Raw genomic sequence first — 27,388 nt, forward strand, 5'->3', positions numbered from 1 at the left:
AAGTAAATCTAATGTGCAGCAAAGGTGGAAGATCATCAACACAGATCTTTTATTGGAAATAACAATACTGAAAATCAGTACAATTATTCATATGTTACTGAAATAAAATTTGCTTGAGAACTAAAGGCACCATATGCACATACTCAAATTTTTCCTTTTCAAATGATTAGTGTTTGCATTTATAATATTAAAGTGGCATCAGGTATTTAATAATCCTTTTATTATTTCATCTTCCCAGATGGCATACTGTTTTACTGGACTTTGTGTTAGTGAATCACATTAGCCGATAAGGCTTTGAACCCTCTCCTAGCATTAGTTTCTGCAACAGGCCCAGGCAGGCCTTGGAATTATGAATAGAATAGTAGGTTAACAATGTACTTAGCTATCAGGAAAGAACAATCAAATAGAAACTAAACATCATGCAAGACTTCCTTCAGTTACCTGTTTATGACAATTTTAAACACCTTATTTAAATCACCTCCTACATATTAATCACAACAATACCTTCTGTTATAATTAGCATTCACTTACGGTGATTTACTGACCATCTACTACATATTAGACACTGCTAAGTGCCATGGAGTTGGAAAAAAACACAACTGCCTTTTTAAGAGGTTTATAACCTAGACAAGGAAATCAGGTATGTACACAAGTGGCTATTTGGATCCAGAGTTTGAGAAATAGGATACTCAAAAGTTACTCCAAGTTTCAAGCATTAGTAACCAAGACAATAAGGTCATCACTGAAATAATCAAGTTCAGCAGAAAAGCCAGTATAAAAAGGAGAATGGTTGCTTCAGATTAAGGTATACAGTACTAAGTTTTCAATGGCAATGAAACACCCATGTTGTGATGTCCTTTGAAAGGATGTTAGAATTTAGCAGAATGTCTAACCTGGGCCAACCTAAGCCAGCCTCATACTTAACTAGAATATAAAATGGCTGTTGAAATTTAAGACAAAAAACAACTCTTCTACTCTTTTTATGTGGTGTCTAAAATTCCCGCTATAAGGCATTTATTGCCTTTCCAGGATATCCTTTTGAAAATGTCAAATGCGTTATCCATAGTAGAACAGGATCATACTCTTTCTGGAGACATTTGGAAGAGGGGAGGAAGACTGAGGGAGGCGCCACAGAAAATGGGAAACACGAGGTTTCTGGCCATCAGGAACGGGGAGGAAGAACAGACCAAGGGGAGCACAGAGACACTTCATTTTCTGTAACAGAAAATCCAATGGTACACAACATGAAAATGACAGAAATGACCTTGTACAAGTAACAGTTTTCAGAATTGCATTTCTTCATTTTAACATGAATTCAATCTGATTGCTGAAGTATCTTCAAGCCCCACAAGGTTCATCAATTAAGGTAAATCTTGAAAATCTCATTCTACATTTGTCTTCTTGATTTTATCTAAACTTCAGCTATAAAATAAAAATATTTTTGCATATAACAGTACAAAATAGGCAAAATAATTTAAAATATCATCTAAATTGAACATTAAATTCATTGGACTTTTGCTTTCATTAGCTTCCCTTCCTTAAGTTGCAAATTACAGCCCTAGGCTCATCCATCCATTTGCAAGTGCATGTCATTGCTAATGAGGGAAAAAATATAGATGTTTTAGTAAAAATCCCACTTCTGACAGAAAGTGTATTTTTGTAATAAAAGCAAGGAAGTAGCACCATTTTATATAGTGATGAACTATTATTCTACAACCCATGCATGAACTCAGTCCCATTGTGACCAAACCACATATTAAGGACGTTACATTATTGAAACAAAATTCATATGCCAAAATATTACATAGTAAAATTGTACAGTCATACAATGTTGATTTGAACCCAAAAGAAATTAAGGTTAGAGCTGCCTAAAATAAATGAACCTTAGACTATACAATGATTCTTTTTCATAAAATTACCATACAAGTGCTTTATTTATGACAAGCATTTTTATGACTTTATTTGTATTTTCTTTGTGAATTATCAAGCATTCATAATGTAAGTGGCATTGTGCTAGAGAGTGCAAATATATATATCTCATGCATCAAGTTGAAAACCAACATAGCCCACTAAAAATAATTCAGGGTGTAAGAAAATGTATATACAATGTTCTGTGCTAATATAATAAATGTGTGTTATATATACCAACACACTCTACTATGATAATAAAATGCTTTTTTTTTTCAAAATGCAATTAGATATCAGAGAATAGCGTTCTCTTACCAATGGATGATAGTAATTGTAGAGTAAATTGACTAAGTGCAAAAGGAGTTAGAGAAAGGAAAGATCAAGATAAGCTAAAGGCACCAAGAAAAATTTTACCCAAGAAATAGGATTTGAGCTTGAGATTTAAACAAACTATAGATGAGCTAAAAGGGGAAAGACAATGTTAACTTTAGTAAATATAATTATGTTGAAATTCTTGAGATGTATTCTATGGGTATAAAGGTAATAAAGATAACAAATGAGAGCTATGTAACTTTTTAAAACTGAAAAGTATAAATCAACCTAGAAAAAAAGATTAAGCATCAAATAGGGAGAGTGAAAATAAGAACAAGAATAAATAGATAGTGATGCTTAAAAGAATAGCATAAAGTATTTTCATTTTTTTAAATTAATTAACAAGATAGTCAATTTCCTCCCTTTGGCTTATTAGAATAACAGAACATATCCCAGAGCTCTTAATGGAGAATAGACTTTCTTCAACTGTGCACCCAGGCTATTTGTTGGCTGTACTGAAAACCCTGAAATTACTTCTAATAAATCTTGAAAATCTAGCCAGGTTTTTTTCTGGAGAGGTGACAGAGGCTAATCAGTGGTGGGAAGTGGCCAGGAACATTAATCTACTTATTAATTGCCTAGAGAACTTTATGGGCCTTTTACTGACTCACTGCATAAAGCACCAAGACAAAACATTCTGGTGGAGCCGATGCAGCTGTCTGCTGCTCTATGGCTGCTTCCACTGACCGAGCCTTATGATATGCTGGTGCCTTGGATTCATATGTCTATATGACCCTATTTAAAACAGCTTGGCTTCTGTGATAGTCCTCTCTTCTGCTCCTCCTCGTGGGCTAATCCTTCTCAAAATTTACTTCCTCTTGCCAGCACCTAAATAGGAGATGGGTGCTCTGAAAGTTGGTCATGAGCCTTCTGCTTTCCTCATTCTGTTCCCTATTCCGCAAGAATAGCACATTGCCGTTAGTCTCCTTCTCTGTCCTGAGTGAAACTTAGCAGGTGCTGCAGGATTAACAAAAAATAAGACAACTTGGCTCTCTTGGAGAATCTATCTTATCCTCACAACTTCAACTATTATAAACTTCAAAAAACTATGAAATCTCTCTTTTCAATTCTGGTCTCTTTCCAGAGTTCCAGCTCCATATACCTAATTCCACTACACTGTCCTTTCATTACCTAAAACTAAACATGCCTAAACCTAAACACATCATGATTAAGTGCCACCTTGGTACTTAACATAATTACATGTAATATAAATACATAAATAATATCTAAAGTATTATATTGTGTATATTAATATAATATAATTAATATACAGTCAGCTCTCCATACCCGTGGGTTCTGCATCCTCAGATTCAACCAACCACAAATCAAAAATATTCAAAAGAAATTTATGTTGTTGCAGATGTGTATTTAGGATGGTTGTGTCTATACTGAACATGTATAGATTTCTTTTGTCATTATTCCCTACACAATACAGTATAACAACTATTTACATAGCACTTACATTATATTAGGTATTATAAGAAATCAGGAGATAATTAAAGTATACAGGAAGATGTATGTATGTTACATACAATACTGCACCATTTTACATAAGGAACTTGAGCATCTGCAGATTTTGTTATCTGTCAGGCGTTCTGCAACCAGTCCCCCAGGGATACCAAGGTATGACTATACTATAACTATCTCAGTTATCTATATATACAAATGATGTATCTCTTCAACTAGACCACAAATTCCTAGACTGTTTTCTGAAGATGGTAAAATATGCAACATGTTTACTCCTACTGCTAAGAGCTCAAGCAATTTAATTATAAAGCCTATTTTTAGATTGCTTTTGATTTACTAAAATATTAACATTTTCATATTGAAAGCAATGTTATTGATCAATCAATAAATATATACAAGAAGCTAATTAAGAATCTGATGTACTCTTACTAATGAGAGTACAATGAAATGGAATCAGAAGTATAAGATTATAAAAACTGCTGGCAGTTCATTTAGCTAAAGAAAAATCTCTCATAATTAGGCAGATTGAATGTTGTCTGGTTCTTCAAAGGCACTGAGCTGGCTTCAATCTTGTCTTACTTCAACACATAAACTAGTTCCTAAATGTAGTATCATGAATGTAAATAAGATAATGACATTTATTGATTTATATAAAATCAAAACATGGTTGTATATTTCCTAAGAGAAAATATGCATTTAAAAAAACAAGTTTAAAAAGAAGCTGATAAACCCCAATAATTTCTAATCAGTCTGATTCTTCATTTCTTCATCCCTAACAACATGCTTCAAAAGCTGTATAAAATAGAAATTCAGATGGTGTTTGTGTGTGTTGAAAGGAGTTAAGTTGTCTCCATCATTTGTAATTCACAGCTCCCATCACTTCTAGTCTTTTATGCAGGAGTGATAAATTTAGCCAATATAAATTTACCAAAGCTCACCCAGAAGGTGTTTGTTTTCTATACTCTTCTTGGTTCCCTTCTAATCACTAACCTTACCTCCCTTCCTTAGTGCTGCTTCCCCATTTCACTATTCACCAAAAGCCCAGAAATTAAACAAAACAGTAAATAATTCCCCTGAAAGGTGCCTTCCTGGTGCTGTCTAAAACAAACACAGTCTTCTGTTTGGGCATTTTAAACACCACAAGCATTCTTACTTAGATTAAATCATGGGTCTCCCTGGTCTCCAGGCATGCCTAGACATGAACCATAAAGAGAATGAGATCCTTGGAGTTTCTGTAGTAACTGCAGGCCAAATCAATAGCAACCCTAAGAACAAGCATTCTTTAAAAAAAAAAAAAAAAAAAAAAAAAAAAAACAGAACTAGGGCATACACATTTTCTCATTATTATATATATATTTTTAGTTGTACTACCTACAAAATAAACTTCATTTAAAACTTTATTTCAGTAAGCAATGCAACTTCATGACTTTTATATATGTTTTCTTTATATTTATTATATTTGAAGAAGAGTTTTTTAAATTGAGTTTAGAGAGAGAGAGAGAGAAACATAGATTTCTTGTTCCACTTATTTATGCATTCATTGGTTGCTTCTTGTATGTGCCCTGGTCGGAGATCGAACCTGCAACCTTGTTGTATCAGAACAATGTTCTAACCAACTCAGCTATCCAACCAGGGCCTGAAGAACAGTTTTTAAAATCTAAATTTCAAGGTCCCTACTGCAGCCTTGATTGGGAGCAATACAACTCAGGTAAGACATGCAAGATGCAAACTAATAACTATAAAACATCAATCAAGAAGAGGTATTAAGTCTTGTATTGGATAAAAATGACTAACAGTTTGAAAGAACAGAACTATTTTTATAACTATGCCCTAATCAAGACTTAAAACTCATCATATTGCTAATGGAATGGAAGATATTTTGCTCCTGATTTGATTTATGTATGTATATTTAACTATAAAATACAAAATTGGCTCTACAGTTATCTCTAGAGAGCTCAGAAGTTAATTAGCTCTGATTTTAGCATGTTGCCTAGTATGGCTTGGTTTGTTGTACATTTTAAAGGAGTACAAAAAATTTATGTAATGCATTCTACAATATTGTGCCTATCCCAAAAATGAGTAGAAATTATAGTAAATGAACTGTCTTTTGCAACTTTACAAGTTAATTTTTACATTAATGTTTTCTGTACTATACATTTTATACTTCACTTGGGTTCCTTATTCTTCACTTTGTTGTTCACAGAACAAATGATGAATTTGGCAAAACATATGGTTTCATATTCAAGGATAATGTTATAGCTTACTCAAACTTATTCTTAGAAAGTTCTCCTGGTGTTTTAATAGTGTGAGTTTGGAATTTGTGTTGAATGATCTAGGCTACCTGCCCCATCGTAGTACTAGTGGCATCTACAAGACAATTTGCTGGGTCTAGGCAATCAATCTATATCTGGGAAACTTTCTTTTGTGGAAAATAATTTAGAGCTAAGCTTTCAGGGTCAACAATGAGCACACTGTATTGGGTTCACGAAGACTATATTCAAGGGCAGGGAACTACTTCCAACTGAGTTCCACAAAGTGTGTAATCAGAGAATATTCTTTATCCTCTTCTGATTCATTCATTGAAGGATAAAAGGGTAGGAGTAACTAAAGGAAACAATTAGTAGAGGTCTCCCAGGAATCTTCTGTAACTGTCCTCTTTGCCAAACCTACTCCAAATACACAAAACATAAACACATCTACATCATCAAATGGGAAATTGTGAGAAGATAATTGAACAGGTCACAAAACATTGTTCCTCTGTCCTTCATAGCCCTCATCCTGAATGTCCAAATTTAGTCTTATTTCAAGGACCTCCTCAGTGTCACCTGCTCCAGGAACTTTCCCTGACCAATCCCAATTCTCAGTGTCCCACCCTACCCACTTCCATCTCTACCCGGTTTACTAATTTATTGTACACTGTCTCGAAGGGCAAATAATGTGTTTTTTGTTATCACCTAGATTGTACATATGGAGGGTGCAATGAATGACCTTAGGTGCTGAACACATAGCTGATGTTTAAATAAATATGTGCTGGAAGTAGGAATAGTTGGCCTAAAGTGGATCTTGAGAGTACAAAACTGTGGCCTTGATCTCATGAGGGCCATACTTTGACCTAACTGACAAGCTGGCTGGCTCACTACTCAACTCCCACATCACCACATGGCCCTCCAAGAGTATAAGGAGAACGCAAGAGTGCAGATGAAACTCTTAGTTTTCAGCACATCACAGGATATACAGGCCTATCTCCATTTGGAAAATTCAGCCCATAGTTTGGTACCTGGCAGGCTGTCCTCCCTAATGGGGATAGGCATGAGGTTGGCTTGCGGGGCTTCTTGGGGAGGGGGAGGGGAGAAGGAGCTCTCTGTCCCTCCTGTCAGATCAGGTAGAGAAACCTTTTAAGAATCTGTGCCTCGGTCTCCGGGGCCTCTTCCCTACAGGGGCCCGCCCCCCGCCCCTTCTCGAGCTTCCTTCCCTGCCCTCCCGCCCCTCCCCCACCCAGCCCCAGCTCGTGCCCGCCCCGCCCCTCCTCCCGCGGGGTTCCAAGGGCGGTTGGCTCACCACGGCCACGGTCACTCGGCGGCTGGGAGCTGCGGGGCGCACGGGGTTGAGAGAGCCGTCTCTAGGGTTTGGGCTGGAACTGTAGAGAAGTAGTCTGGGGCGGCCGGCCTGGGGGTGAGGCATGTGGGAGCTGGGCCCGAGAAACCTCAGGGGAAAGGAAAAGTGAAGGGAACAAGAGCGGGAGGGCCCTGGGAGGTGCGGGAGGCTGCGGGGCAGCAGAGGCCGGAGGCCGGGACTCGGCAGCAGAGGTGAAGCCAGCAGGCCAGGCGCTCCCGGGAGCCTCCTGGGGTTCGGGGGCTCTGCCCCGGCGGTGCAGGTTCCCTCTGGAGCGCTGCCCGCTGGCCTGGCCGTGCCATGCCCAGTGTTCGCGGCCAGTCCTGCGGGAACAGCGCAGCCTGCGGGCCGGGCGAGGGTCCCCAGTGGGTCCGGCGGCGTCCTCCGGAGACCCTCGCCCCGGGCCTCGCGCCCAGGCACTGCGGGCGTCGTCCCGGGTGAAGAGTAGAGCCGATGTGGGTCCCGATCCCTGGCCCGCCGGCTGGGGACACGGCGTCGGCGCTGCGGACCGTCCGGGAGCTGCAGCCCGCGGGCGCCCGGTGCTCGGTTTGTAGGCAGTGTAATTAGCTGATTGTACTCTAGCGCTTGCAATCACTAACTCCACTGCCATCAAAACAAGGCACGGCATCACCCGCCGCCCCGCCGGCAGGAGGACGCTCGGCCGCCAACGGCCCACCTGAGGCGTTTGAGAGGAGAAAGCTGCGCTTCGAGATCCGATGCGTCAGTATTTGATGGGCCTCGCGCTGCCTCCGGAGCGCGTTGTCCAAGTGCGAGTAACCCCTGCAAATTTTCCGGCGGGCTGATGCCTCTAGATACACTTAAACTGCGCCCCTCTGTACGAGTAAAAGCAAGATTGTGCAGTCTCATGTAAGGAAAGCGAAATATGTGGGATTTAACGGCTTTAATGGTAACACACAGACTTTTAAACTGCTGGAAGGAGCCCCTATGTAACGTTTAATGCCGCATAGCTGTGATTCATCTTGCCTATTTTTCGTTATTTAGTAAGGCACTCACAAACCCACCAGCTAAGGTGAGCTACAGTGGAATCAATGATTTGCCTGTCGCGATGCATGGGGGCGCCTACCTGACACTGCAGTTTGTGATGAGTAAACTTTTTCTCCTGTGAGTCTAGTTACTAGGCAGTGTAGTTAGCTGATTGCTAATAGTACCAATCACTAACCACACGGCCAGGTAAAAAGATTTGAGAATTCATCCAAATGAGCTGCCCGTGTACGTCAGTGTTTGGGGGAGGCAGAATTGGAACACGCTAATATATCCGATGCCTATTTATCAATAGCTCAGACCAAAAAAATCAACATTTTAGCTGCTAAATAATGTTTGTAACATATATGTACTTCTACATATAAATTTTCAGTATTTCTTCAGACTCTTAGAACAATTTCAGATAGATTGGGGAATCTGATTTTCTTCTTACCTGATCTATGTCATTGTATAGACTTGTGACTATCAACTTTTGAACTATCTTTTCTATAAGGCTGTATTAATATTTTTAAAGAATAAAGTCCCATAACATAAACTGTGGTTATTACTATGTGTTCATTTCCTAAGTCGCCGCCTGTATGAGGATCATCTCAATTCCTGCCACAGTCATTAGTTTTCCTATAGCTGAAATGGTTAAATAGTTCCTGGATTAACAAAATCTCTCAGGAAAGCTATTCACAAACACTTGTTAATATTTTTATAAGACTGCATTAACAAAATTTTTCCTAAAATATTTTTCATGGAAGGATTGCCACTCCCCAAACGTATCCCTTCTTTCAAGTAATCATTTACATTGTTGCAGTCTAGGCAGCTTTTAGAGGGACCCACTGGTAAATGCAGTTACAATATAAATCCAGCTTCTTTCCTAAGATTTGTCTTAAAGGATTGGGGCGGGGCGGGGGGTGTTATAACATAAACTATATACATGGGTACCCATCGGCTCAGTTCAGACCTCTAGCTCCCAATAGGATGCTAACTGCCCTATTTAATTCACCAACCAAAGTGGGCCCAGAATTTCCCCCTAGGGGATGCTAAACTATGGCAATCTGGTGTGGAAGGGGGGTTGGGGCTGTGGGGCTAAGGAATTGAAAGCTTTATTCCGATATCTTTTGGGGGATGGAAACTAGAGAATGGGGAAGGTAGGTAGAAGGCTGACTGAAATAGAGCTGAAGTGCTTCACCACTGACTTCAACAAGACAAGACACGCCCCCAAATTGATGTTTTGACTCCCCAGTCTGGACTCCAAGGCTAAGACTGGTCTCAAAGCCTGTGATCACTGCAGAAGTGGGATTCAGAGAACCCACCAACGCGCGCTAGACCCCAACACGTACGGAGGAAACTGAGGGCTTCAGGCCCGGAATTGCCAACTTGACGGTTCTCCAAGGGGCGGGGCTGGTAGAGGAGCCAAGGAGCTTGGAGAAGCGTCCTCAGTTGCCATGGAAACGAGGCCCGGCTCAAACCCTAGCAGCGGAAAGGAGTCCTGTGAAATTTGTCCCCAGGGTGTACTGGTGTTCTGCGGCTCTTCAGAACAGGACACCAATTTGGCCAAGCAGTTCTGGATCGCAGCGTCAATGTATCCTCCTAACGAATCCCAGCTGGTCCTGTCCGGAAGTAGCGCTCAGCGTCTGCCCGTGGCCGGGTTCTCTAAGAGCAGTGCGCCTGGTGAGTAGCTGCCTCCTGTTGACCATTTCTACCTCCACCATGACCAACACTGAAGATACTAGAGCCCTTCCCGGGAGAAACTGTCAAACATAATTCTTTTAAAAATTTATTTTTTCAATTACGGTTGACATTCAATATTATAGTAGTTTCAGTTGTACAACATCGTGATTAGACATTTATATAACTTATGAAGTGGTCCCCCCACCCCCAAGTAAGTCTAGCACCCATCATACATACCTATTACAATATTATCGACTACATTCCTTGTGCTGTACTTTACATCCTGTGACTATTTTTTATAACTAGCAATTTGTAGTTGTCAATTCCTTCACCTTTTTCATCATTCCCTTAACCCCCTCCCATCTGGCAATCATCAGTTTGTTCTCTGTATCTATGAGTTGGTTTCTATTGTTTTTGTTCATTTGTTTTGTGTTTTAGGCTCCACATGTAAGTGATGTCATATGGTACTTGTCTTTCTCCGTCTGACTTATTTCACTTAGCATAATACTCTCTAGGTCCACCCATGTTGTCGCAAATGGCAATATTTCATTCTTTTTTATGGTTAATATACCATTACATATATGTACCACATCTTCTTTATTCATTTAGCTATCAAACCTAATTCTAAAATAAGAATCTTTCATTTGAAATGTCTAAAACCCTATACAAATACTTCTTAAAACTTCTCAGCAATCCCTCTACTCAAAAAAGGATCAGTGGTATCTTTGTTACATCTAAAAGTATATCTTAAAGTATCCCTTAGGCAATGCACCTACTTGATCAAAGGGACTAATCTGGGGAAATGTTATATCTTAGCTGAAAGGGTATTAAGAATAATTATTTACATAATTGAGTCTAAGCATGCAATCCCTAGAAAAAGTTGAAGGCAGAGTCAAAATTAGGAACCAAGTTCCCTGGCCTGTCAGACCTTAGTAAGGTCTAAAATGTGAAAACTGTTATTATGAAATTTTCATAGCTATAAAAAGCTCAAATACTTTTAGTGCTGTGGTTTTCCAATGATTTCTATTCTTTTGTAATTTTTAGAGAAAAGTTACTTGCAGTCTTTTTTCCTTGAGAAAAACAGTAAGTACCAAGTTTTATGCCTTTCAACATCCTGTTTCCCAGATTCTTCAGAAAATGGATAGTAAGTATAAGGATACAACTTTATGCTTTTGCATAACTTTCTAAATTGTATACCAAAATCCTGCCTCTGGAACCACCCTATTTATTTGGAGGAAAATGCCTAAATTCCTATAACATACTGAATAGAAATGTGGAAATTGGAATCTCTGATACTGCAAATATGGTCTTTTTAGAGACCTTTTTTGTCGATGGACTCAGGCTTTCTTATCTTCTAAAGAGATTAGAGGTTCCCTGCAGCCATAGCTAATTAATTCCATCTGGTTTATTGAATCTGGTTTGTAAAGTTTTAAGACACAGTACATATTTTGTTTATCTTCCTACTGTACATATTACCTTTCAATCTTTATGCAAATTTGATATTATTGTAAAATCATGATAAAATTACTTCAGATTGAATCTGACTTTATTTTCTTTAGAGGCTATAGATGTCATTGGTGAAAACCTAAAGACTGATAAGGAAAAGTTTCTCCAAAAGGTAGGCCAACATTTCAGAAGGTCATCTGATTTTCATTAAACTTTCTAAGTAATCCCAATTATTCTTTTTAAACATATGTATATAAAAATTTCCTTTTTCTGGTATGTCTGCTTGAGCAAATGGAAAACCTTTATTAGAATTTTAATTGAAGATTAAGAAATTCTATTACATTTTGGCTATTCTCAGTCTCTGCAAAAGCCCAAAAATATATAGAAACAACAGAATTAGAGGGAAATGGAGAAAAATGGGTTCACATACTTTCATCCAGTAAAGGCCCCAAACCACATACAATGTTCTAAGAGCAGAAATATTGTAAGATTAGGAAAAATTGAATATAACTGACCATCTTAATAGGTCAAAATTAAATTATCAGGGTACTGAGTCGGCCTTCTAGAGCGATTTTCATTAAGGGCTGAAACTAAACACATTGATGGTGTCAAATCAACTGAATACATCTATTTTCAGCAATATCCTTTGTTTGCTTTTCATGATACAAGTACAGTCTTTAACTCAGCAATTAATGTGGTGATTTATAGAAATATTTTGTTAATGGATAAATTCCATTTCTGTAACTGTTCCTGTCCTATAAAGGCGAAGACAGAGGATTCACTTTGGTTTAAATGTCTTTAATCATTGCACATATTGGCAAACTCTGAAAGACTTATCGGGAATTCTGCATAAATTACAGAACAATGCATTTGAATTTGCTGATTCCTCCAAACAAATTAGGTAATTAGAAATACTTCATCAGCATTTTTACTCTCATGAGTCTATTAAGTGTTATATATTTATACCAGGACTTAAAGGGAAGGAAAGAGCCTAATTTTCAGTGAGGCAAAAATCATTAAAAATCAACTTCATCAGTACTTTTGGAGTTAAAGTTTTATTTAATTTCATTTTTTAAAGTATATTTTATTGATTATGTTGTTACAGTAGTTCCAATTTTTTCCCCTTTGCTTCCCTCTGCCCAGTAACCGCCTTCCCTCCAGCAATCCCATCCCCCTTAGTTCATGTCCACGGGTCGTGCATACAAGTTCTTTGGCTTCACCCTTTCCTATATTATTCTTAACTTCCCCCTGTCTATTTAGTACCCATCGATTATGCTTCTTAGTCCCTGCACTGTTTCCCCATTTCTCCCCCTCACTACTCCCAGCTGATAACCCTCCAAATGATCCCCATACCTATGATTCTGTTCCTATTCTGATTTGCTTATTTGGATTTTGTTGTTATATTTTAGATTCAGTTGTTGATAGTTGTGACTTTGTTGTCATCTTAGTGTTCATAGTTTTGATCTTCTTTTACTTAAGTAAGTCCCTTTGACATTTCATATAATAATGGCTTGGTGATGATGAGCTCCTTTAGCTTTACCTTGTCTGGGAAGCACTTCATCTACCCTTCCATTCTAAATGATAGCCTTGCTGGATAGAGTAATCCTGGTTGCAGGTTGCCTTTTATCACATTGAATATTGCCTCCCAGTCCCTTCCTGCCTGCAAAGTGTCCTCTGAGAAATCAGCTGATAGTCCTATTAGGCATGCCCCTGTAGGCAACTCTCCACCTCTCTCTTGCTGCCCCCAGGACTCTCTCTTTATCTTTCACCTTTGGCATCTCAGTCATGATGCGTCCTGGTGTAGTACCCTCTGGGTCCAGCTCACCCGGGACCCTCTGTGCTTCCTGGACCTGTATGTCCATCTCCTTCGCAAAATTTGGGAAGTTTTCCTCACTTTTTTCAATTCTTGCTTCCTCATTCTGCACTGGTTGACTGTTTTTTTTCTTCCTTATGTTCCAAATCATTGATTTGAATCCCAGTCTCCTTCCCTTCACAATTGGTTTTGTATGGATTTTCCTTCATTTCACTTAGCATAGCCTTCACTTCTTCTCTTATGGGTTTGCCATACTCAAGCATATCTGTCAAGCCTGTGAGCATCTTTATCACCAGTGTTTTGAATTCTGCATCTGTTAGGTTGTCTATCTCCTCATCTGTGAGGTTGGCTATCTATCTCCTCATGGCTTAGTTCTCCCACTGGAACCTTGATCCATTTCCCCTTTTGGGCCATACTTCTCTGTCTCCTCATTCTGACAGGTTCCTGTGTTTGTTTGCCTCCGCGTCTCAGGTAGAGCTGTTGCTCCTGTTATGTTGTAAGGGGCGGAGCCTTAGGGGTTTGTCAGTGCAGGGCGACCTGTTTCACCACGTTGTAGTGCAGTATGTGGGGGAGGAGTCCGAAAGGGAACAATGCCACCTGCCCAGCACTTGTGCCTTTTTCAGGCACCTCTCCCACTTCCTTACTGGACTGGCACCCCTCCGGCTGCTGCCCTGACCGTCGTTTCCAGAGTGGGTGGGTCTGTGGACATTCTAGAACTGTGGGGGCCCTTTAAACAAGCAGACCCTGCTGAGAGGCCAGTAGCTTCTGCCTCCACCCCAACCCCCACTGGTTTGCACAGTCAGAAGCAATGAGGCTTGATTTTCCCCAGTGCTGGGACCATGGGCTGCGAGGTCCAGTGAGGAGCTTGGAATGCTCCCCAGGTGTCCTTCCTGACTTTTAAAAATGTGTTATTGTGCTTTCTGTTGGCCTGCCACTTCTGCCACTACTGCCGCCACCGCACTGCCTCCTCTCCGCCCTGGCTCTGCCCCTCCTACCTGTCTGGATGAGTATTTCTTCTTTATATCTTTGTTTGTTGGACTTCCATGCAGTTTGATTTTCTGGAACTTCTGGTTGTTTCTAGTTTTGAGGTAGTTGATTTTCTTCTTAGTTGTGGAGGAAGACACAGTGTGCCTGTCTACACCTCCATCTTAGCCGGAAGTCTCTAATTTCATTTTTTGAAGGGATTAGAAACAAAAAGTTAAACTTATCAAATTTTTTATCTTTTGTCAAACAGTTAGGAAATATGGAATGGATTATAGGCAGATATTCTGCTGACTATTACATCAGTAGTCTTAGAACTCATTACTTTGCCTCAGGTTCTTCTATTAACCTATGAACTGCTTAATTCCACAGATATTTATTGAAAACCTGCTGTGTGTCAAGGGCTGTATTAGATGCTTGGAATGCAAAGATAAGAATGTGGTTCCTGATCTCAAGGAGTTTACAGCTTAGTGGGGGAGATAGCCAATTAAAGTCAAGAATTATGAGACATTATTATGATAGATGTATGCGCATAATACTACGGGAGCATACTGAAGGATACTGAAACAAGCTTAAAGAATCAAGAACTCTTCTCAAAGGAGCTGGGTTTCAAAGAATGTATAGAGTTGACCAGACGAAGACTATGCAAAGCAATTCTCCACACTGCGCGAGTTCTCTTCCTAAATCCCACATCCAGTTATGCTGCTCTCCTACTATATTAGTCTGCTGGGGCTGCCATAACAAAATAGTACAGACTGTGTGGCTTAAACAACAGAATTTTATTTTCTCATAGTTCTGGAGGCTGGAAGTCTGAGCTCAAAGTGCCATCAGAGTTGGTTTCTGACGAAGCCTCTTTGCCTGTCTTATAGATGGCCACCTTGTCACTGTGTCCTCATGTGGCAGAGGGAGAGCACTGATGTCTTTTTATCTTCTTATAAGGGCACTGGTCTTATATTAGGGCCTCACCTTGATAACTTCACTTAACCATATTACCTCAAAATACAGTTACACTGGGAGGTTAGGGCTTCAGCATAGGGATTTGAGAAGGATACATTTCAGGCCACACACATACTGTCATTTTTTCCCCATGGCTCTCCATTTATGCAGGATCAAGACAAGACCTTCCAACGTGGCATTCAAGTTTCTTTCCAATCTGACCATGACCCAACTAACTGCTTCTACCACTCTCTTCCTTCCCTTATACCCCTCCCCACCCCCAATGTAACCTACTGTCTATAGTTGGTTCTCAACCACTAGGCTAGGCCACATTGTGTACCCCTCCCCATATGTGCTACCAAAGTTGAAAGGGTAAAGTATGTTTTTGCTAAATATAGACATACACATTATTCTGTGATATATGCCAAATTGTACATTAAGTCAAGTGGGTACTGCAATGCAGTATAGATGAAGATTATGTTTTTGAGAGTAGAAGAGGCCTTACAAAATAGCAAACCAGCAGGAAAGAAAGGCAATGTTATTGAAACTGTGCCTCATGAGTATATAGGAGAGTTTAGGCAGTTATATTCAAACAATGCCATGCGTAAAAAGCAACCAAGAGAATCCTGCAATAACTGAATACTCTTTAGATATCCTCAGATATTACTGTGAAGTAGTGTTCCTAACAGCCAATTTAGTAAGTCCAGGCCATGTACTAATATACTACTATGCTAAGCAGTTTACATCTACTCATATTCTCCTTAAAATAGTCTCACGATGCTTATCCCCATTTAATCAAACAAAACTTAAATGATTTTCCAAAGTTCCTACAGCTGGGAATTGACAGAGCCTAGATTCAAAGCCTGTATCCTAACCTCAGAGCCCATGTGACTCATTGTGTTGTAATGACTGCTGACCGTGGCATTGTTCAGGTACGAGGCCAAATATTCTAAAATTCAATACTGCAGTTTGAACGCAAGTATGAGAAACATCTTTGCCAGCCCTCGGGGACTATAAGCTGTTTCTTCAACCTGCAATGCACTTTTATGTCTCTGTCTATAATGCTCCTCCCTGTTTATCTTCAAGACTGAGCTCACATGCTACCTTCCCTGAGGTGATCTAGAGTCTAGCAGATGAACAGCTTCCTTCTCTGTGCTCCCATAACAAGTCTCACATACCTCTCTCCTAGTATTTATGACAGTTTCTTATCTGTCTTACAGGGAATGGGGTATGATTCTGTCTTTCCCACTAGATTACAAGCACCATAGCACAGTAGGCTTTGGAGATAAAGTGGGTTTGGAGGTCTAACTCTGCCACTTACTATTTGTGTGACTTTGAGCAACCTATTAAACACCTGTGAGGCTCAGCTTCATCAGATAAAAAAGGAGGAATGGTAAAAATATCTACCTCATAAAGCTGATATAAGATATAAAGCACCTGACCATAGTTTGCCCTCAACAAATGTTAATTTTCTTCTCCTCTATGAGTGCAGAGGTCATTTCTTACTTGCTTAACCTCCATGCCTTTCCAGTTACTGAAATTCAAATATTTTTTGATTGAGTAAATAAATGCATACTTGAATTAATGAACAAGTGAATGTATGTTCTCTATAATGATACTTCCCTTTTGTTTAGCCTTTCCACATATATCCATCTAGTAAATTTTCCAGGCTGATAATTTTTGCAAGAATACTCCCAAAAGCTAACTCATTTGCAGGTCTGCTTTAGAACCATTTTCAGCACTTCTCTTCTCGGTTTTGCTTTTATCTCATGGCTCTACATATAAGGAGAGGAAAGGTGACTCCCTGTAATTATTAAAACATAGAATCAATTTGTGGGTCCCACTGTTTTTCTAAGTCTATAGTACTCTCTGCATTACTACCACCACTATTTTAGAATTTTTAGCTTGATGGCAGAAAACAAATGAGAGTAATTCTTTTTAACTAATAAAACATTTACAATAATCTATTTAATTTAAGAGAATCTTCTACGTGTTTTGAACACATATGATAAATAAATTTCTGGAATAATTTTCATTTTAAAATGAGAAAAGATATTTCCCATCAATTCTCTTAATGGTTTTTTTCTTCCACTAACTCCTTAAAATTAATGAAAATCTAAAAATTTAGTTTCCATCTCTCCTAAAAGTACATTATAGCTTTCTCTCCTCAACTGATATTGATTTTTCAGTTGTTGAAATTTTTTTGAAACTTTAATATTACTCTCCATTTTGGAGTATTTTCCAGGTATACATTATAAATGCTTTTGGTTAGTGGACAAAATGTTATTAATCATAACTTCTATTTCTGTGATGGATAGCCATGGCAGAAAATCAAAAACAATTGAGTCTGTCAAGACTAGATGGCTTACTCTGTCCATAAAGGAAAACTTATAGCACTATACTGGACCATTATTCTTCCTCTGAGAGTTCTAAAGTAGTCTGAAAATATTATAATAAATGAATAGTCAGCTCATTCTTTGAAATCATAAAACTAATTTGCTTTCTAGTTTTGCCACCTTTCAGAAATCTCTTTAGATGATTATCTCTATGAAAAGAATTATAAATGATATATTTGTTGGGAGAAGGAAAAATCAGAGCAGTATTTTAAGGCATATTTATAGATGACATATTTGAAAATGTGCATCTGGAATCAAAGTTTTAACGTGAGTGAATATAAAATATTTTTACAAGGAAATTATGCAATCTGCATATCAACATCTCAGATAAACCTTTTATTGGGAATGGGTTATTAATCTGTCCTATCACACAACCTATACAACCCATACTGACCATAGTGTAAGTCTAAATCAGAAATGAGTTTGCTATATGTCACTGTCATGAACCAGAAACAAATTGTACTATGATAAGGACATTCTTAGAAGAAGAAGAATCTAAGAAGGTTGATAAGGTGTATTTTTAGGCACTGAATCATGAAAATGGATATAAAACTTTAATGTTGTCCTACACTTTCAATGTACAATAGTAAGAGGGATACGTAGAATCACTCTAAGTCGGTGTCCTAAAGCCAAACCAGAGATGTAGGAAACTCGGGTAAAGAAAATCCTCTTTGGGGTCAAATTCATCAGGATGGGCTTCCCAGACAAACCTAAATTTTCTCAGTGACAGTGTTATCTGGATTTTTTTTTAATTTTATTTTATTTTAGTTTAGTTTTGCTATAACACCTTGATGTAATATTAACAGAGTTCCTTTTCTCCCATAAAAGAAGTATCGTGAGGAAGTGGTGGATTTCTTCACCAACAAAATCTATTTAGTCATTTAAATTCTTGTTCCTAATTTATCAAAGAATTCAAGTGGAAGAATCATAAAAATAGACTGCATTCACAATAACAAGCAAATGGTAGTTAAAAGATTATATAGTATAATATTAATTACTCTTTTATACCATCTACAGTATCACTTTGTTTTTAAACATATCTAATCTTGGAGAACATGTTCAGTTGACAGATGAGGTTCCCCTCTTAACCTTCTTTAGTAACACCTGTAGTTCATGAAAACATACTTGGGGAAAGGAGTAAGATTTGGGGTCAAATAACTGAATTCATTGCCCCAGACAGACCCAGCCCCAGCGTTGGATAAGGCCATGACCCCAGATGCATCTCTTCCTTTTTTCCCCAAAGATCTGTATACTTTATCTTCTAGACAGATTCACCTTAAGAACTATATTAAAACCCTAAGGTGCAATTGGACAAGGACCCATACTAATTATCTATTTGCAATGATTGAATGAAACTATTAAATACAGAATTAAGTGTGGGGGGGGGGGATCATAGCCCTGACTGCTGTGGCTCAGTCTGTTTGACATCATCCCACAAACTGAAAGGTCACTAGTTTGATTCCCAGTTAGGACACAAGCCTGGATTGCGGGCCAGGTCTCTGGTTGGAGGCATTAAAGAGGCAACCAGTTAGTTTCTCCCATACATTGCTGTTTCTCTCCCTTTCTCCCTCCCTTTCCCTCTCTCTAAAAATTAATAAATAAAATCATAAAAAGGATCATGTATTATTTTTTCTAATCCTCACCTGAGGATATATCCATTATTTCTAGAGTGAGAGGAAGGGAGACAGAGAGAAACATCAATGTGAGAGAGAAACATCAATTGGTTGCCTCCCATGCATATCCTGACTGGGGATAAAATCTGTAAACGTTTTGTGGTAGAGAGACAATGCTCTAACCAACTGAGCCACCCAGCCAGGACAGGACCATGTATTTTTAAAATAAATGCAAAACTATTAATTTAATTTCACAGTTACATAAGCCTTGTTGTTCAAATTAGTAAATATCTTAAAAGCAGCAGGGCAAATCAAATAGAACTTATTAAAGAACTGGATTATTCTGCGGATCATATGACTCAGAAAAGAACCATGACATACCTGAAATCTAAAATATAACTGCCTTTTTCCCCTTTGTCTCTATCAAAGGCAAGATGAAAAATCTTGGGCAAGTTATAGTGTAGCCAGATAGTAAAGTTAAACAATTTATGTACCTATGTTTACTTCACCATTTTATCATTTTTCTGTGATAAGGTATGTTAGTCACCTGAAGTGCAGTCAAGAATGCCCTCAGAACTGGAGGTGATGCTGTCATTTGTCTCTTTGGCTCTTCAGATTTCACAGTTCCCCAAGCCACTGTGTTGGTAAAATTTGCACATTTCACTTACTATCTACAATGTATTTGTGATTCCAAAATCCATACTCATGGTGCTTTCATGATCAATGATGGACATTCATGGAACAGTGAAAATTTTGAGTTGCCCAAACACACACATTTCTGGCTGAGGATGAACAAGCTGTTGATGTTGTGCCGTCTTGTTTCAGCTCTCATACTGCAAACAGGTTTCCTTTGTGCAGTTCATTTAGTGCCACATTTTTAGGTTGTTGTTTTTTAAATAATTTTGCTATTTAAAAAAGTCTCCAAGTGCTCAATTGCTGTCTAATGTCCCAAAGTGCAAAAAATCATGATGTGTCTTATGGGAAAAATACATGCATTAGATAAGCTTTGTTCAGACATGAGTTATAAGTGATGTTGGCCTTGACATGAGTTCAATATTGATAAATCAACAATGTATTTTAAATAAGGTGTCTTTAAAGATAAACACACATAAGACACAGTTATATGTTGATCCATTGATGAAATGTACCCAAAAGCAGGCAGGAACCTAGGATCAATGGTTCAGCATTTGCTAATTCAGTGTTGGCAGCCACTTTATCAACCATAGCTACCGTGAATGAGAATTGACTGTACTCGAATTGGTTAAATTGTATTTTAATATACAAAGTCTTTCACTAGCTACTTCTTGCCACACCTCCCCAGCCTCATTTACCACCATTCTCCTTTAAGTGCAGTTCACACTGTAACCATTTTGAACCATCTGTAGTTTCAAGAACCCACATAGGTGTTTCATACTTCTGTGACATTGAGCCACCCATTTCTTCTACCTGGAAATGCCTTTCTCCCATTCTTCCCATTTAGCTAATGCCTCCTTTTACTTAAAAACTAGTCAATGTTCACATCCAAGTCTTTTCTTACCCTTACATATTCCCCAGTGTGAACAAATACCCCTTCCTCTGTGCTTCCCTAGGACCCTGTACTTTGCCCTGCCAAAATCATGACATATTGTGCTGTGGGGTAATTGATGTACTTCTCCTGCAGGCTCTATGTTCCTTAATGAAAAGGATCATGACTTCTTTGACTTTGTCATCACAGGGCCTGACAAATAGTAGCTGATCTCCTAACATGTCATCACAGGACCTGACAAATAGTAGCTGATCTCCTAACCTATCAAAAATGCTTACAAATGAATGAATGGATGATTTAACTTATCTGGACCAGGATCCTGCATGACAGCCTAGTTCCTTGACCTAGATGTTATATAAGGTACTCGTTTCATAGGAGGACAGTTCAAAATAAGATTGACCAAGGCTCAGAGGCCTCACAGACTCATAGGTACTAAACGCACATGTAGTCAGTTGTACAAAAGGATGTGCAAGCAACAGACAAGAGTGAAAATACAGTCTGTAGATAACAGAATAAAGTCACAGCAGATGATCATTGTTAAAGAAATGAAACCAGGAAAAGGCAATAGTTAGAAATTTAAGGTCATGCATGGTTCCAAGTTTCAACCACACATAAGAGAAACCTTGATATAGTACTTAGGATACAGGGTCAGGAGTGGAAAATAAGGCAGGACCACCGTCTCAGAGTAGCTGGGATACTAGACAAGGAAACACAACAAGGAATTAAACACAGGGGACAAGACAATATTCCATATGCTACAACTTTGGTACAAGTGAGAGACTTGGCTATATGAAAGGAAGCAAAGTACTAGAAGTGTATACTCTTCCCCCAAACTACAGTCACATCGCTAAACAATTGTGTTATTCCCTGAAAACTACTTTAGAGCCATTAATATATAAGACAAACAAATTGACATGACTGTGGTAATTTTTGGTGGGGGGACAGAGCAAGCCAAAAAATATTATTCAAAAATCATTCTACAAAGAGTTGATTCTGTTACTGAGATAAATTCCTTTGAATAATTTTTTAAAGGCATATTGTCATTGTAATAGTAATTCAGTAATTTATTTTTAAAAAACCTTGAAGTTATTTAAGACAGTACAATAGTCCCCCCTTATCCACAGAAGATGTGTTCCAAGACCCCCGGTGGATGCCTGAAACCACAAATAGTACTGCGCTCTATCTATACTGTTTTTTTCCTATACATGCATACCTATCATAAAGACTAATTTAAAAATTAGGAACAGTAAGAGATTAGCAGCAATAATTATAATTATTAATAAAACAGAACATTTATAACTATACTGTAAGAAAACATGTGAATGTGGTCTCTCTCAATATATCTTTTTTTGGAAGAGGCAACTGGATCAAAATATATTATTGTACTATCCTTATCTGTCTTGTGATTTTGTGAAATGATACAATGCCTATGCGATGAGATAAACTGAGGTGAATGATATAAGCATTATGCTAATATAAGGCATTAGGTATTAGGCTACTATAAGGGTTACTTGAATACAAGTACTGCAACACCATGACAGTCAATTTGATAACTGAGACAGCTAAGTAACGGGTGGGTACCGTATTTATCATGGGTACACTGGACAAAGGGATGATTCGTGTCCTAGGTGGGACAGATTGGGAGGGTATGAGTTTTAATTGCGACACTCAGAACTGCATCCAATTTAAAACTTCTGAGTTGTTTATTTCTGGGATTTCTATTTAATATTTTCAGAATAAGGTTGACCACAGGTAACTGAAACCATGGAAAGCAAAATCGCAAGTAAGAGGTGGGACTACTGTATATCTAAACTTTGAAAGTTTTATTATAAAGGATAAATTTTTAAAGCACTGAATAAGTAAAAACAAAGAAAAAAGATTTGCTAGGCACTGGAACACAACGATGAACAAAAAATAAATCCTGTTGTAAATATACAAACTCTGTCTTCATATGAAATTTACAATCTAATCAGGGAGAGAGGTTTTTATGAAATAATTATATATGATGTTAGAAGAACATTTAATAAGGCAGTATTAATCCAAATCAAGGAAATCAGGGAGGATTTCTGCAAACATTAATCTAAGATTGGAAAGAGGCATGGGCATTAATTAGGCCAGAAAGAAGGGGTGGAGGGACCACTGAAAGAGCATTCCAGGCCACAGAGACAGCTACGCCAAGACCTTGTGCTTCAAAAAGGGTTTCAGAAGCTGAAGGCCAGTGTGGTAATGTGAAGTTAGGCAATAGGAAGGACAATGAGAAGCCATTGAAGGGTTTTAGGTAAGGGGATGATAATATCAGATTTGTTTGAAACCGTTCAGGAGACTAATATGGAGAACAGTTGACAGTGGCAGAGCAGAAGAGGGGAAACCGGAGCAGAGGCATTGCAATCATCTAGTGGGGAGGTGATTGCGGCTCAGCTTAGGAAAAAGTAGATAGATTTGAGAATAGTTAGCAACTAAAATAACTAAGGCTTGAGATACATATTGGATACAGAAGATGAGGCATAGCAAGGTATGAAAGATATTTGATAGCTCATAGTGTTCTGGATTGCTTAACAGAATGGATGGTGCCATTTTCTGAAACAAGGAACATTAAATGGAGGTCAGGTGTTGAAGTTTTTGTGGAGGAAGTTAGGGGTTAAAAGTTCAGTTTAGACTTACTGAGTTTGAGGTACCTTTGGGATAAGCAAAGATATGTCAATTTGAGCTGTCAAATAGACCTGTGAATATATGGGCTAGAGAAGCATGAGCCACAGATGAGATACTGATCTGGATGGGGAATCCCCCACCCCCTCCTTCCCACATCCTAAAACGCAAGACGGGAAAGATGAAGTCAGTCCCATTCACCCATTTATCATATCTATGTAACTGTCGACATGATGAAACCTTAATTATTTGTTTGCTAAGGACAAGTCTTGATGATTATTGTACACTGAATCATCAGTACTATGTAAATCAGTCATATATAGAAGTATCCTTCAAAAGCTGAGCTACCAGAAGCCATCAAGCAAACTCCTTTTGGGCTGGCAGTTTGAGCAAAGGAGCAGGGATCATGCATCAGTAAAGTCCAAGAGAGACCTTTGTGTGTGGGGTACTGGAAAACAGCTTCTCACATTTGGATACAATAGAACAAAACAGTGGGAAACGTGAATGTCTGGTTAACTGGACTGGTGGTCTCTGCCATGCCCCGCCTGCCCACTGAGCCATGGATCTTCATTCATTCACAATTCTTCGAATGCAGATGAATCTATCTTGCTCCCAAACAATTGCCTGCATAGACTCCTGTCAGATTAGTTTATTTAATCCCTGTCTGTAAATACAAATTGACTATGTTCACTTCCACAATCTGCTAGCCTTTTTATATTAAAATCTTTTAAACTTCAAAAAAAAAAGTATTCTTCATATATATTATCTATAGTTTATTGAATTTTAAAATGTTATGCTTATCTTATATTCACATTTTTCTCAACATTAATATTCAAATATCACTTATTGCTTTTTTAAAAAAAATAAGTGACTTTTAAAGCAACATTAAAGCAGTTTTTTAAATCACATGCTTTTAGTTTTATGGATTTGGTTTTTTTAAAGTTTAATCTTTATTGTACTTTTTTCCATTAACATTTTGTTCCTTTATACCATCCTCCCCTCAACAATCACCACACTGTTGTCCATGTCCATGAGTCCTTTCTCTTTTCTACTTAATCCTTCCACTCTGTAACCCCGCCCTCCCGCCAGTTAGCTGTCATCTGCTCTCCATCTATGAATCTGTCTCTGTTTTGCTTATTGGTTGAATTTATTCAATAGAGTCCACATATGAGTGGAATTTGTGTTTCTCTGAATGCCTTATTTCACTTACCATAATGTCCAGGTCCATCCATACTGCCACAAGAGTAAAATTTTCTTCTTTTTTACGGCCAAATAGTATTCCCTTGTGTAAATGTCCCATGGTTGTTTTATCCACTCACCTATTGATGGGCACTTGAGCTGCTTCCATATCTTGACAATTGTAAATAATGCTGCAATGAACACAGGGACACTTACGTCCTTTCCAGTTAGTGTCTTGGGTTCCTTCAGATATATTCCCAGAAGTGGGATAACTGGGTTAAAAGGCAGGTCCATTTTTAATTTTAAAGTATCTCCACACTGCTTTCCACAGTGGCTGCACCAGTCTGCATTCTCACCAACTGTGCAGAAGGGTTCCACTTTCTCCACATCCTCACCAGCACTTGCTGTTTGTTGATTTATTGATGATGGCCATTCTGACAGTGTGAGATGGTATCTCGTTGTGGTTTTAATTTGCATTTCTCTGATAATTAGTGACATTGAGCATCTTTTTATATATCTATTGGCCATCTCCTCTTTGGAGAAGTGTCTCCTCAGGTCCTTTGCCCTATTTTTTAATTGGGTTGTTTGTATTTTCGGTGTTGAGTTTTGTGAGTGCTTTGTAAATTTTGGATATTAACCCCTTATCAGATGTATCAGTGGATATGTTTTCCCATTCTGTGGATTGTCTTTTTATTTTGTTGATGTTTTCCTTTGCTGTGCAATGCATTTGTATTGTGTAAATGTTTTAAAACAAGAACTATGTTTTTCAAGTAATTGTTATTGGTTTTCCATTCTATATTGTAACAGAACCAAGAAAATACACATTTTTCTTCTTTAAAACAGATACATTCATATTTTATTGAAACCTACTTTTAAGAAAAATCTATCGGCTCGCTCTTATGTAATGACTAATGTTTTTCTTGTTTTAGTAAGCTGTCATTTTTTAAATGAAAATCATTTATGTCAAAACTGGGAAATGAGCCAGGATCAAGCAATTTCCAGGAAGTATGGGAAGGTGCTTAGATATGCACTTTTCCCCTGCAAGTTAGCATTCTTCCTCTCTCTGATTAATAATCCTCTAACATCTTTCATCCACTCCCATAAATGACTATGTTAGGTCCACCTTCTAAAAATCAGATTAGTGTTAGAGAAAGTGTTTTCACTTATTATTCTGGCTATCTTTAAAGTACATAGCAGACCATTTGAGGTCTAACAGTTCTGTCTTATTATAATAAATATAAATTTACTATATGGAAATTATAGAATTTACATAGCATATTTCCACTAATAGACACAGGGGATGGCAGTAAATTCATAGAGTATATTCATAGTTGAAGCATTCCATTATCAGAATCAACAAGTTAAGAGGTGCTTACTGCCTTTTGGAATTAAGCCCAAAGTGAGACTTTTTACTAATACATAGGTTTACCGTAAGCTAAGAAAAATTCTCACCTTCCTCATGATTGCATTTGTAACATACAATTGAAACCGAACTTACTAAGAATTAAGACTCTGTGTAGAACAAAAACTAAAATTCCCTAATGATCCTATGGGACATTTAATTCTCAATCATTGGCATAGATTTAAATTTTAAATTCTGAAGCCTCAAGGAAAAAATATCAGGTAATGTTCTCAACCTCTCTAAAACCCCAGAAACTTGATTCTGCTTAGGTAATTTTCTAAATTTAGAATGTAATTTCCATTTTATAGTTAATTGCTACTCAAAAATCTTATCATAGATATTTAGTTTACATTAAATAAGATCTTAGAAAGCTCATCAGTTTATAAGTACCCTTGTAATTCAACTATTCTTCACCCATTTTTAATATTATTTTCTTTTTCAATTACATTTGCCATTCAATATAATGATCATTTCAGGTGTACCACATATTGATTAGACATTTATACAACTCATGAAGTGATCCCCTCAGTAAGTCCAGTACCCACCTCACACCATACACAGTTATTACAATATTATTGACTACATTCCCTATGCTGTACTTTACATCCCCATGACTATTTCATAATTGCCAATTTGTACTTCTTAATCCCCTCACATTTTTTACCCAGTCCCCCAACCCCCTCTCCTCTGGCAATCATCAGTTTGTTCTCTATGAGTTTGTTTCTGTTTTGTTTGCTTATTTCTTAGATTCCACATATAAGTGAAATTATGTGGCATCTGTCTTTCTCTGTCTGACTTATTTCACTTAGCATGATACCTTCGTCTATTGATGAACACTTGGGTTGCTTCCATATCTTGGCTATTGTAACTAATGCTGCAATGAACATAGGGATGGATATATTTTTTTAAAGTAGCGTTTTGGATTTCTTCATATAAATACCCAGAAGTGGGATTGCTGGGTCATATGGTAGTTGTATTTTTAACTTTTGAGGATCCTCCATACTGTTTTCCATAGTAGCTGCACCAATTTGCCATCTCACCAACCAGTGCACAAGCGTTCCCGTTTCTCCATATCTTTGCCAACACTTGTGTGTTGATGTATTGATGATAACCATTCCAACAGGTGTGTGAGGTGATACTTCATGGTGGTTTTAATTTGCATTTATCTGATGTTTAGTGAGATTGAGCATCTTTTCATATATTTATTGGCCATCTGTATATACTCTTTGGAGAAATGTCTGTTTAGGTCCTCTGCCCATTTTTAAATCAGCTTGTTTGGTTTTTCTTGTTTTTTGTTTGTTGTTTTTGTTTTGTTTTTGTGGTGTGAAGTTGTGTGAGTTCTTTATATATTTTGGTTATTAACCCCTTATTGGATGGATCATTGGCAAATATCTTCTTCTATTCAGTAGGTTGTCTTTTTGTTTTGTT

General features: G+C 38.0%; 1 protein-coding gene across 1 annotated transcript in view; it reads left to right on the plus strand.

Moving 5' to 3' along the window:
* The first annotated feature begins 9,797 nt into the window (after window positions 1–9,797).
* HOATZ (HOATZ cilia and flagella associated protein) overlaps window positions 9,798–27,388 on the plus strand; it is a 33,303-nt gene continuing 15,712 nt past the window's right edge. Inside the window, exons 1-3 of the mRNA XM_090267338.1 lie at window positions 9,798–10,023; window positions 11,068–11,106; window positions 11,583–11,641. Coding sequence (XP_090123464.1) covers window positions 9,798–10,023; window positions 11,068–11,106; window positions 11,583–11,641 — 324 coding nt within the window. The remainder of the gene's footprint in view (window positions 10,024–11,067; window positions 11,107–11,582; window positions 11,642–27,388) is intronic.

Source organism: Furipterus horrens, unplaced genomic scaffold, assembly GCF_987537825.1.
Source record: "Furipterus horrens unplaced genomic scaffold, mFurHor1.1.pri manual_scaffold_2, whole genome shotgun sequence".
NCBI lineage: Eukaryota > Metazoa > Chordata > Mammalia > Chiroptera > Furipteridae > Furipterus > Furipterus horrens.